We start from the raw sequence: 14,132 nt of genomic DNA on the forward strand, positions 1-14,132 counted from the left end.
GAATTAATCATTAAAGTCCGTTTCTTCAATTGAGACGTTGTCAGTGAAATGGATTTCATTATTCGGCCTTTCACTGGAAAATTCACCTCCGGATCCCTTCACTTGAGATCGATTTTCGCCCATTACCTTGAAACTTTCAGAAAGCCAATACACGTCTACGAAAATCCCTTCCCATCCCAATCCTTTGTCTGGCCGCCTTCATGTCTTCAAATCCCATGAAGAAAATTGAGAGCAAAACAAAACTTGACTAGCTTCACCGTAAGACCCGACGAAAACCAAAGCCCGCGAAATGTAATATTGATTTATCATCAGAAAAACGTCTTACCTATTTCTGATGAACAAAGAAATGGAAACAACACAGAGGGTTGCATGAGTCATTGTTGTTGATTTCTCAAGCATTCAATAACTCTTTATTTGTCGGATAGAGAAATATTTCAAGCGTGAGAACAAAAACCGGTGAAAATCCTGGTAATTCCGGCCCCTTTGACTTCATCGATTATTTTTCAGCTGGATTGGACATTATTTCGGATATTATTTCGATATCTGATATCCCCGAACAGACGGTCGATACGTCTACTACGTGAAATTAAAAGGAATGAATTAAGAAAGTTGCGTACTCCGAGCACCCGCCATAGGAATTATACCGATTATCGTATTCCGCTCTTTTTGTACTTTCCCTTGTTCCCTATCCCTCGTTTTTCAGGCTCTTGCACAGTCCCTGAGGAGCTACCATTAATAATACCAAAAATATTTCTCGTTTCTACCTCCAAGAGAGTCACTGGCAACGTCCCCGGAGTATCAACGCTAATGTATAATATTATATCCGTTTGTTATGGCAGGTGAAACACCCAAGTCGTTGGAATAAAATGACTCAACGCAAAATTGCATGCATCTGCATGAGAAAGTCAGGAAGAATGACAGGCTTGCACCATGTGCGACTGCATTTGAAAATACATTTTTGTCACTCCGTCCATTAGGCAACGCTTCACAAACGCTACGCATCCTTTATTCTCTGTCTATGGATGTAATGACGAAAAATGTTGTTCGTCACTCGGCCAAAAAAAAAAAACCTTTTCTAGGTCACATGAATGTATCATTCGTCAACTCTCGTCTCGCAACAGCAATCATATTGACTAGAAAAATTCCGCTTAAGGTTCCTTTTGTCTTTTGTAGTTCTTTAATAGACGGATTTTTTATTAATTCGCCGATTTTTAATTATTATAAAATTATCGTAAGGTCGATTTACCAATTCGGTTCGAACTGGAGAATATTCAGAATTAATCGGTTTGTTTCGTGAGATGTTTGATAATATTTTTCAGTTCTTGAGGATGTCTTTGGTGGTTTCCACTGGGAGAATCGCCTAGGGCTCGTTCGCTTCATGTCTTTATGACAAAATATACTATTTGGGAATATAAATGGATACGTAAATTCACTGGGTATACCAGAGAGATATTTCCCCGGACTGAGGGTATCATCTGCATTTGTATCTCTCCATTCCTTTATGAACTCCATCCATTTCCTCTGGGCTTGTGCAATAGTAATGATACATCCGAATGCTTTCCTCCTGGAATATTGTTCCAGAGTCAAAGGATGTAGCTCCAGCCAATTTGGAAATGATGTTCATGGCAAAGAATCAATTGTACATGAATTTATGATTTTAACGGGGTGGAGAAGAAACCCGGATGAGAACATAAATTTGGAGATTCCAGTTGCAAATACAGTTTTAGACAAATACATCCTCAAATTGAATAGGCGAACTGTTACTCCATTCTCGTCATTCACCCCCTTTCCACTTCGCTTTGATACTCCAAATACACGTGTGTTGATAGAAGCCGAACAGAAAATACAGGGAAAAACATGGAAAACAGTAGATAAAATGTAAATTTTTGAATGGCTGTTTCTCACTCGTGCATGCCACATGCAGTCCCATTCCAAAATGTTGGTTCCTAAAATATATCCATGAATTTCAATGAAACATCGAAGCTATTTCCGCTGCTTCGTATCATATCTATTTGTATTTCCTCGTTTTCTCGAACTTCACCCTCTCTCCCTTTCCATTACACCAATGCAAATTCGCCAAAGTATCTCCTTGTTCCAAAAAAATTGTGGCTGGATTGAAGGTCTATTACTTCCACTTGAGGTTTATCACGAAAAGCACAAAATTCGAATGACAAAAGCACACCCGATACTCATCACACACTAACAATAATAGAGGATGAAGACGAAAGAAACGGCTCAACTTTCATCGACAGACGGTCAATCTCACAGTACTTCAAGCTTTTTTTCCTCCTGGCGAGCCGATAGAAAGAGCATAAACATAGACAGGGAGATCTTCCAAGGGTGTCCTTCAGACAGCGATGAGTCTTCCAGAGAAAAGTCAGACGGAAAACACAGATGAGCAGCAGAAAAACCAAGAAACCTTGTAGATATACATCAATTGACTGAGAAAAGGTGGATAGGATCGTAAAAAGCTACGGAGCGGATTACCTGGCCTCTCGTCTCGTCACGTCTACCTAATTCATAGCCTCAGGCTGCCCTTCAAACCCGTTACCAATCCCCTAACAAGCCTTTGGCCTCGCCAAGTATTTACACCTCTATTGTCCTTCATCAAGTGGACGGTCAAGCGCCCGAAGACCCCTATCTGTCGCATCTCAAAGAACACCACATCGTCTCCGCTATCATCAATCTACTTGCACATTCAGAAATTGCTCTTACCAATCGTCCCTGCCTCCTCTCCTCCTTCTCCACTGTCTGACCACAGATTGACCAATATCTATCCATCTCTTCCTCCTCTATTTTCACCCCAGTTTTCCTCTTTTTCTCATTAGATTTACGAAATTATTAGATGAAGCTCCTATCTGGAGCATCAATACTGCTAGCCCCCTGTCTCCAACAACAATGAGGTTCATCCCATTGATGTTAACAACAATAGCAGTGGATAGGGGGTAAGGTGGTAAAATCTCAGGGTGCTCTCGATGGTTGGCTCTGTCCTATGGGAAAAAACGATTTATCGAGTTCATCGACGTTGAAAAGTTTTTCGTAAGCACCAACACAGCCATTACCACTCTCATTGTTATTGTTGGATGGGATTTTTTGCCATACTCTTGACAGTTGGGGCAACTTGGTATAAACCATGAAATGATGGTAAGGGAATAGGGACCCGTGAGGAACAACGGTTTTGTTCCGAAATTCGGGTCGTAGAGCTGCGGTAAGGAATCAATATTTCTTCAACCAACCCCTGGCCCACTTGATTGTCGAGAATAAAAATTAATAGAAGAGAAATTGGAAACATGGGGTTGTAATCCTCACATGTTCCAGCAGCATGATCATTAAGGTGGTGAGGTATAATTAATTTATAATCATCATCATGGGTGGAGCACGATTGTAGGTTGAGTAGTTGAGCAAGTTTTCTCGGAAGTTGTGGGACTTTGTTTTTTGATCCGCATCGCGTGTTCCAATCCTTTGGCTACTCTCAATGTGTAATTGAAAAATTATGGGATTGGCGGTTGTCTAAGATTTTCTCAGGGTATAGGAGTCTTATTTGAATGTACCGAGGAGAATGAGAAGAATTAAATGAGAAATACGGGGGAAATGATACTTGCGTGTTTTAGGATGATCGCAATATCTGTGTACCTTCATTAACTCGTAATAATTCCATTTTGCCCACTATCGATCATGACAGGAGATACAGTACTTAAGCTTGGGGGAGAACTTTCGCGCAATTGGTTCAATATTTTAATTAGAAACAATATGAGTTTTCAACGCACCGTGTAAAGGTATTTTTAATAATTTTCTGTCATTGTCTTATCGAGAAGAGCGAGTGATTTCATTGAAGACATATCGACACTCTTCAAGAAAATTCTTGACATTTTCAAGTCAATGTTTTCCACCCCAGGTATCGAATACATTGGTGAAAATAGTAGAGTTTGACACGTTCCTAAGCAGAAATTCCCAGGGACACGAATCTGAAATGTCAAGCGTGAAGGAAACGGAGAGGGAGGACTCGTATTTATTCGATAGAAGACGCGACGACATCTCGCCAATGGAAAATCCTCGGGCGTGTCGTTCTCAAAATGGAAATATTGAGTTGGGATAGTGTCGAGTGCAGCAGCCAAACACGCTACACTGAGGATCTCTCATTCTTCATTCGATCGAAATTCTAACTCGAAGAAAACCCCCTGAAAATATGAAATAGCCTCGTATCTCTATTGATGTGCAAAGTCGTGTGGTGAAGCCATTCAAATGCTCACTGTACAGCTGTATTTGACACGTGTAATTCAAATATATCACCGTATTCAGTGAAAAGAGCCCTGATTTAGTCAGACATGAGTCATCGCATTGGATTTATCATTGAGTTAAGCATGATATTGGTTGTAAATGTAATTTGTGGCAGTGAACTTTCGTTAATTAACACCAACCGTTGAATTTCCAATGAACAGGCGACGAAACACTAAGTTTATGTTTACTCTAACCAACTCGCAAGGGAAACGTGAAACTTTTCAATATGACGCTCAGTGGAAATTATGAAAAAAGTTCGGCACACCGAGCGCTGTTTTAATTTAATAAATCAAATATGTCGGCCTCAGGGTATCGCTCAATTGGCAAAATAAACCAACCCCTTCCTCAATTTCACGGTTTAACAAAAAATTATACTCATCAAAATTGATAAAAGAGAATAAACTGACGAATGAGGTGGATCCTATGAATTGATGCAGTGAAGTGTGCAGTCTTCTTCTCAAGAGGAATATTCAATTCACAAACGAATGAAAACATTCGCTCGGAAAACTCCGGTGAATGCAGCTGAGGAGTTTCAAAGTTTTTTGAAGAACAATTTATTCCTCTTGTTCCTTTTTTTTTTCTCAACGAAAGATAAAATAACGTGGAGAAGCGAGTCCACGAGTGGATAGTCAACATTGATCCCACGGGGGTGAGAATTCTCCAGCAATGTTGGTGGATGAAAATACTCTCTTACCCTATAGTCTAGCGTGCCACGAAGACGAGGGGGAGGGGGAGGGAAAATGTACAAGAGCAAATGAAACAACTGGCGGAGGTGCACCTTTGGAATAAAAGTGAGAAATTCTGTCCGATGGTGTGAAGAGCGGGGAACAGGCGAAGAAAAAAAAACCAAACGGGATGTAATATATAATCGCCATGAGAATTATGTAGTGCAAGTACCGAGTCCCGCGAAAAATCCAGTCGAAACGAAATGGCGCCAATGTTGTATGTCTGTACATGTGGGGAAACAAGTCGGAATCGTAAAACAAAAGTGTCAGTCTTGGATTGTTGGAGCGTGGTGAGAGGTTGGCGAGGAGGAGTATAAAGATTTATTCTTCTCATGAGGCCAACAGCATCACACAGCAAGAGCGTTCAATTGCGATTTTTGCGTGTAATTCATTTCGCAAGGAAAATCTTTTGAATTTTTCATTTTTAATGGGGGGAGGCAACACTTGGCGAACGACGAATTGAAATTGGGAGGACAGTGGAAATGTGATAAAATTCTTGGCGTAATTCACACCCGCTGGATGAAATTGTCCTCATCCCTTATGTCATCCTTCATTCTCTACTCGCCCGAACATGACATTTCACTCGATTCCGCTTTATGCTCGGTGGAATGCTTAAATTTTGGAGACATCGTAGGGATTGGTGGAGGAAAATTGTCGAGAAAAATGGGCCGATCCCACATCAAACGGAATAGATTGTGAAAGTGAATGTTCAGTATTCTGTAAATTTTTAATATTCCCTTACTCCATTCTACCCAAAACATAAATTCGTAATATCAAAATATTATAGAGTTGCTGTATAAATTATAATGAGAACAAAGGTAATGGATATATAAGACCTCAAAATAATTTTTCTGCGAAACTGAATTAATTCACCATCAAATATACAATTAAAAATTTCGAGTCGTCACGCAGTTTGCACTCGCGTAAAATCATTAGATTGTAATGCACTACAAGAAAATCGAATTGTCATCCCCAAAGACCAACGAATAGATAAAAAAGTATATTCCAATCATAATTCCCATCAACTCCCCTAATTTCTAGAAAAATTGTTCTCACCGCATATCCCGAAAAATGAATCGAGAAAAAACATCCCAGTAGCAGACAAGAGCCGGTGCCACCCACGAAGTAATTTCCTCGATTTTTTTTTTTCGACAATGCACTCTATTTTTTCCATCGGACGGATTGGCCCCGTTGGCATAGGAAACGAGCGTTGACAGCTCAGAGGATCTCAGCGACCGAAATGATTTCATTCCTCCCTATGGCTCAATCCAACCCCTGCCCCCTAGCGCAGTGAAACGAGTGAATGCTCGGGTGGATTGGGACAGTTCGCGATGTATACGTACAAAAGGGACAAAATGACGAGACACGTGGTGGAAAAGAGAGAGATAGTTGATAAAATGGATGAGCAAGTGTGGGGTAGACGTTTGTGGATTTACAGACTCGGATGATACGTCCCCCGGTCAACTATTCTACATCTACAACCACAGCTACAACTGTTTAAAATAGGTCAAGGGTGTGTGTCGTTGAGCTGCCGCAGGCCGTACACAAGCCCATTGCAAGAGGGGAACCGGTAAGCTGGAAAATAATGTACCCTCAACTTGTGCGCTACTAATGTACAATTCTCCTCTCGCTTTCCCTTTTTTCATCTCTCTCTCGTTTCAGTATTGCCGAGTGACACGTACAACGGAAAACGCCTAGAACACGTTATGATAACTTTAGCATTGTAATACAGGTGAGTTAGGCTGCTGTCCCGGGGTGAATATGTGGATTAAACTGCCTCTGGAGAATTTGTCGGAGGGATTGGGTCTCGGGTTGGCTCACGTATCCTTCTGTCTCCGCGTGCGATAGGGCCGAGGCAGCGTGGATGAAAAAAAAAATCAGAAAAAAAAAAAATGAAAAAGAACAGAGCACTCATCCAATTTATTCACTAATCCACTAATGGGAATCCACTGTTCGGAGGGAGGAACAAAATACCGGGCGTCGCGCCGCCGCGGCAACGTAAACGATGAGATAAGAGAGCCTTTACCTCTTCCTCATCCCTTTTCACATTCCCCAGCCCAACCCCCGAGATCTCTCTTTTTTTTTTATCTTCTTTTAACATGCCTCTTCCGAGTCTAGTAAGTGAATGAGGGAGAGAGCTAGACGAGCATTTATGATGAATTTTTCATCGCAGTAGCTCTCTCGCCCTCAGCCAAGTGTATACCGTTGTGCAAAGGAACGCTGCAAGTCACTGAGAAGTGGAAATAGTGGAATAATGCTAGCTCGAGTACGCACACGGCAAGGTAAAGCGAAGTAATGCGATAGAATATTGAAGTAAACGGTGAAGCACTTATGGTGGCAAAGGGGGCTTTCTGGGTTTTTTTTTTGTTTTTGAGTTTGCCCATGGGCTTATAAAAAAAATAGATGTGAAGACATGGTACATGAGGTACAGATGAATCAACTTACCATGCACTTTGGATACTCCTCCTCGACCCTCGGCCTCTTCCAACCAAGTAACGGTGGTATACACACTAGAGCTGATAGCAACCATACGAGTGCTATCATGAGTACAGCACGTACCGGTGTTCTCTTTTTGAGGTACGCCACAGCATGTGTTATACTCCAAAATCTGTCCAAACTTATGAGACATAGATTCATTATGCTCGCAGTGCACAGTAACACGTCCATCGCTGAGTATACGTCACACCACCAATAACCAAATATCCAATAGCCCATGATCTCATTGGCCAGGGAAAAGGGCATTATAACAAGACCGAGACAGAAATCAGCAACAGCTAGACTAGCGATAAACCAATTTGGTATGCTTTTCAGGGCTTTTTCAGTGGCAATGGCTATTATAACTAGCACATTACCAACTACAACTACAATCATGAGAATCGTTGCTGCTATCGATGCTAGAATTATTTGTAGCAAACTGTAGCCAGACGGATAAAGGCTATCACCATTACCGCCGTACGTGTTATTCCGATCAGTGATATTGTCAGTTCTATTTAAGATACTGACATTGATCAACTGCTCCTCCATCGTGCTAAAATCGTCGTCGAATCCGAAGAGAATAACGGGATCTTCGCCAATATCAGTGCCAGTGGATACGTATCGTAACTCCTCCTCGTTACCGCGTATAGAGGACACTTCTATAAAGATATCGTCCTCGATATTGCCACTCTCGTCACCCGATGCGTAACCCTCGTCCTCCCCCTGCTCACTGTCCTCCTGATTACCAATCAACGAATCAGTGACTTGGTCCTCGTTGCAGTGATATAAACTACTTGGACAATTGGTTGTCATCAGACGACCACCACTGCCACCACTACCACCAACTGTCTCATGCTGATCTACATTAAATTCAGTTGTAACAGCAACATTAACTGATGATGATGATGGGAGGGGAGTTGATGATGGGACAGTAAGACTGCTGGTGATGTCTGAGGATGACCAGTCGACCAGAGTGCTCATGTTCTCCTCGAAGATGCTAGTCGACGCCAAACTACCGGGGTTATTGGCGTTGCTCATGTCCGTTGTCTCGGAGCTCGGCATGACTCGCACCTTCGAATCCAGCTCGTGCTATCGCACCGTTGTAACACCCTTCAGCGTTGTCAATTCGTATTGCTTTTTTCTGTACTGTGGTTGACGCAGCGGTCGATGCGCCACACACGTGCCAAGCAATAGTAGCAGCATCAGTGCTAATGCACGTTGGAGCGAAATAGAGGAAATAAATATGGCGTGATGACGATTCGATGAGATCGGACTGAGGCCCTTGTGGCACGTTGCAGCGACCCTGCCAGCCTTCTCGTGCACGCTTGAATTCCTCTCGTCGCATCTCGGGGAGGCCAGGGCCAACATGCCCGCTTCAAGATCGCCTCATTGCCTGTTTCTCTCCTCCTTTCCTTTACTTTTCTCTTTTTACCTTTTTTTCTATTTGTATTCCTTATTTAGGTATAATTCAACCCACTCTACCCACACGTTATTGCCCCCAGTAGTTTATTATTCCTCCGCTTTCGCTGAGGCTTATCACGCCGGTTGTACCACAAGGGGAGCTTTATTCAACTGGTCAACCTATTTATGAAACCCTCAAACCTTCCTTTATCGATCGTATGACGGATACACTGGGTTGTGTATATTCCTGGTGAATCGCTTCGTTAATATGTATCTTCTTTTTTTTTTTTTCAAGTAATAATATCCTCTCAGTTATACTTCATCGCCATCACTCCTTTTGCTGTACACTCTTCCACTTCCGTTTTCTCTTCGTCTACTTGATTTATTGCTAGTGTTGTGCGTTGCGGAACGGGCCAAGAGGGTGAATATTACACGGAACTAGGTGGGAGAAGTGATTAAAGAGGGGAAATGAATGTAGAGACAAATGGATATACCACGATGCCCATTACATTTAACTATTTATCCTTTCTTTTTTTATTCTCCTCCTGCTGTGGTCTCAGCAAATCTCCCTCTCTCACCCTTATTTTAACCGCTTCGGCAGCTTTTTACGCTTCCGTTTCTCAAGTGAGGCGAAAAAAAAAAATAGTTAATCATTCACAGAACAATAATGCGAATGCCACGTGAATGAGAAAGCCCGAATAAATTGGTCCCGTTGCTCTCGTTCCACTCACGTTTCAAAGTCCTCTTTTTTTCACTTATAAAATAATCAAAAAAAAGAAGAGCAAGAGAGTGAGGGCCAAGTGGTAAATTGATTTCGAGGAATTTGTTACAGTGAAAATAGGGAATAAAACGAATTCAAGAGGAAGGGAAATTTTTAATCAAGACCTTTTGATCCTTCAACCGCTTTATGTAATTTAACCGTAACTCTCGCTTATTTCAAGGAGAGATTCCTTTTTATATTCTCTAGTCTCAACTCGATATTCCCTACCGACACTTTCCGTTTCTCTCGTCCCTCACACTCTGACGCAAAAACTCCTCAACGTTCCTTTACCTCGAGACACTTCCCTCTCAGCCTTATTATTTACCACTACTCTTATTACGATCCTCACTATGATATTCAAGATTAAATACAATTTGTTTTCTCTCGTCTACTCTGATTAACTTTTTCACTCTAAAATTTATTGAGTGCCGTACTAATAACGCCACACAACCATTAAAGAATTACCACTGAGGCCTATTCTTTTGAAGAAAGGCTATTGTTTTTTTACCCGTACTGCTCCGACCTGCTTTTCAAAAAACTACAACGATTTAACAACGAGGATAAAACAATGAGTGACGTGAAATAGTGGATTTCCTTGTTAACTCCTTCACGTTAAATCGTTATCAATGAAAAATCTTAGACGTCAGGCAACCCTTAAGGTGCCCCATTAATCAATTAATTAGTTAATTATTACGTCTGCTTTAGACTCCACCAAGGATTACTCCTGAGCCTGCTCTCGTTTACTTCTAATCTCTAAGTTATTTAACTGCAATCTTAAATCGAATAATCTACTAAATAATTCCCTTGCTTTAGCCAGGGGCAAAATGAAAGAGGATGCGGAAATGGAGGATAATGCAAGTGGAAGGGATGCGAGAGGTGGGCCCTGTGAATCCGCACGCTGGCTCTTTGTTATTCCTCTCTAGTCACCGAGGTATATATCATATCCTCGAGCCCAACGAATTCTCGTAACAAATCCGTGTAATTACTCTGTCCCTAGTTAGTGCATGTGCGTAGTCTTGCGGTTTATGTACACCTATTTACACCTTCACTGGTCTCCCCCGGGTCGATTTGTATTTTCTCCTGCACTCTTTAGCCTCCGGCAGCACTCGATTCACCAGCGTCGTCGGATCATCGGATTATCGGTCATGTCCTCCCACTTCTTTTTTTTTTGTCTCCAATATTCACCGAAGATTGACGACTCGTACGTGACACGACCACTCGATATTCCTCACCGATGACGACAATAGTCTCGCCACTTCCTACTCACGATTCACCAGTGGCTGTTCTCTCGACGACTTGACTCGTTTATACATCTAATTTATCATCGATGCACCCCAAATTCCCTTTTCCTTTTTTCTTCCTCTTTCTCTTCCTATTTGTACAATGTTTTAGCCACTCCCGATTGACTCCACGTCGTCGTCCTCGTAGACAACCGCGTAGACAACCAGAGTTCACACCAGCTGATGAAGGGCAATATTTCGTGCTACCTCTTGGAACGTGCAGACTCTCGGCACTTCCCACTCTCTTCAGCTTCGAGCATCGCACGACGACGAGAGTACGGCACGCTGCACGTACTGCCCAACTACTTCACCAAAGATTCCTTCCACTGTCAAATCTTATATCCACCTATCTGTACTTTTGACAAGTCCACGTGGCAATCCTCCACCCAAGCCCTCTTCACTCTTGCCGGATGTTTTCAGAGACAGTTTTCTTCACTCGGTTATTTCAGTTCTTGTTATCGACGTTTAGCTTGCGTGCCCAAAGTGCACTCAACTCGTTTCCGGCCAACGTGTATTCACCTCAAGTCACGATAAACTGCATGTATACAATTCGCATATTTACACGACACGTGGCAATGCGTTTTTCATAATGTACACTTGAAAACACTTGGAAGACAAATTTGGTACTTTGGTACACAGTCAGCTGTGGCAAGTTTTTCAATCGCCAAGAGAGAGCGAATCCAGTACAACGGATGGAAGATAGTGAAGAGGAGAAAGACAGAGAAAACAAAAATATTTGTTATCACTGGAATTCAGGTCGTCGTGTGCTTGCGAGAGTAAGTTGAATTGTTTATGTTTGTTAGATATACTTTTCTGACGGTGGCTTGTCACGCTTGATTGCTATTCTCGGTGTTTACTCTTCGAATGTATACAAATGACGTGTTGGAGGAAGAAGAAAAAATTCAGTGATGGAGGAACAACTTGTCCCTTGATTTTAACCGAGAGAAATTAGTGAACACAGTACGCATGTGAATTTCGTTGAATACCGATATAGAGATTCGATTAAAACTTTGTTCCCAGTGATACCGGGAGGACCGGGACTTGGACTCTCGGTGTCCAACTCGCAGTATGAAAGAGGATGAAAAGCTCGGGCTCGTTGGAGGCTGACTGGAGGCGTCGACGATCGCGCTACTCTTGGTTTGGACGTATGGTTCTCGTGCCGACGGAGAAGGGGATGGAAAGTGCACAAGTGGTTTGCGCGCGCAACAAACACGGGGGGTACCTAAACAACAGAAGCACAAGCTATGCCGCGGCTTTTTTTTTTTATTTTTCTTTTATCCTCGGGGATTGAAAATGTTAGGGTTGTGTCGAGGGTAAGCAAGACAGAAGGGAAATTTGCACAGCAAACGGCCTGAGTCGTGCAGTTTCCACGACCAGTGACCTAGTGTAAGTAGTTTTTTTTTTAAGATGAGGTTGAAGACAGATGGAGGCTGGAGAGGTGGACAGGCGTCAGAGGGATATGTTCGAGGCAGGTGGTGCAGCCGCATCAACTGATGATGATGATGACAGCGGGATTGATGACGGGACAGTCATGTCCTGTATCGAGTGGTCGTGTTCTCCTTGCAGATGGATATGCTAATGGAGAAACTAATGATAATGTCGTTACTTATTTTTTTTTGATGATTGAATGTCGGACAATTTTTTTCCAAATAAAAAAAAAAATTTCTTGTTCCTTGGAGGAAAAATTCCTTTGCCGGGTATTCCTTTAAACCGAGGATTTTTCATCGATGAAATGATTAAACCAGGGTTGAGCTAAAAGATGGGGAAACGTCGTCTATGTATGTTATGTAATAAAACCTGACTTCTCTGAGCTGCATTCGTGTTTTTATACAGCAACATCGATGGGAAATAGTGATGCGAGAAGAGATATTGCGCAATCACTGAAAAACTCTGGACTTTATTACACACGATAGAGCACTCGCTTTTTGGATTCTCGTTTCATCCACCGTATCGCAAAAATCGAGTACTAACTCGTCCATATTCTCGGAGCCAACTTTTTGCGAAATTTCGTGCGTCTTAATGGTGCGGTGAGATGGTAGATGGGAGAATTGAGATTCCGTAATATTGAAATTTTGGGAGAGTTGTCTGATCATTTCAATTGGTAGTTTCGGGTGGTTTATACGACCCTGTATACTTGCGGAAGTGGATAACATTGGGCAGGCTCGATGCAGAGGATGTAGATCTTGGAGACTGTTGGAAAGATGCCCATAACTGTATGATATCGGTACCACCCCGACTCTTTCAACTGCTTGGCGAGAACTCGCGATTCTTCTCTTCTTTCATCGAAGCCTCTCCTCCCAGGTAATTTTTCTCCAGTAAAAAGATCGATGGCTTGGCAAGTGCGACTGAACTCGACTCGACTGAACTTGTATATAGATATGCCCTTATCTCCACGATTTTTTTCCCCAGGAACGATGGCAAGTGGCAGTAAACGTCAAACGTCGGAATATAGAATAGCACTTGAGTGTTGAAAATCTCGGGAATCAAATATTCGGGCCTCGGCGATCGATCAACCACCTGTGTCTCTTTTCAACGTCTTATATACTACCGCCTTGGTATTTCCAATGACACAGTTTTCAACTCCCAAGTGCCTCCAAGAACCCCCAGCGGCCGTTACAGTTGGAAAATTGATTCTCTGAATTTTAAAGCGACAGATTATTCATCTACAATGTGCAACTATTTAACACCAGTCAGCATTTATTAACGCTAAACTTTTATTTTTGGCTTGTTTGTCTTTCTGATTGTTTGAGGGAACAAGCAACAATGGGCATGAACAATTAACTTGTTGATTCTCAAATATTTACGTTCGTTAGCATAAACTCAGGGCTTTTTAGTCCTCCAAGTGCCTCCAAGAGCCGTTAACTCTGGTATTCTGCATGAAGCACATGCTGAGGTATTCAATACCAACCGAGCATTGATGTCGATACTTGCTCATAGATATGTACAGTGCTAATAATGCCTGCTCCCAATTCGGAGAACTGCATTCAGTGAGTGGATTTGAAAACGTTGAGGAGTCAAAGTCAAATAGAGAAGCTCTTATCTACCGATTCTGTCTTCTACTTCATCTCGGGTTTTGGTGGGTGCATTGGTTACCCGGAGGGCATGCTGCAGCGACAAGGGCATACTCTGATATCCAGAGAGGTGATTCGTACGTCGGGTCGGTTTGCAGAGATAGAAGTTGCTGAGGAGTCAAGTTCGTTGGTGTCTGTGCAG

General features: G+C 42.3%; 1 protein-coding gene across 1 annotated transcript in view; it reads right to left on the reverse strand.

Moving 5' to 3' along the window:
* Octalpha2R (alpha2-adrenergic-like octopamine receptor) overlaps positions 1-7,932 on the reverse strand; it is a 67,815-nt gene extending 59,883 nt beyond the window's left edge. Inside the window, exon 1 of the mRNA XM_011315967.1 lies at positions 7,449-7,932. Coding sequence (XP_011314269.1) covers positions 7,449-7,874 — 426 coding nt within the window. The 5' untranslated portion in view covers positions 7,875-7,932. The remainder of the gene's footprint in view (positions 1-7,448) is intronic.
* Positions 7,933-14,132: the final 6,200 nt, after the last annotated feature.

The sequence above is a fragment of the Fopius arisanus genome, unplaced genomic scaffold (genome assembly GCF_000806365.1).
Source record: "Fopius arisanus strain USDA-PBARC FA_bdor unplaced genomic scaffold, ASM80636v1 scaffold00001, whole genome shotgun sequence".
Classification (NCBI taxonomy): domain Eukaryota; kingdom Metazoa; phylum Arthropoda; class Insecta; order Hymenoptera; family Braconidae; genus Fopius; species Fopius arisanus.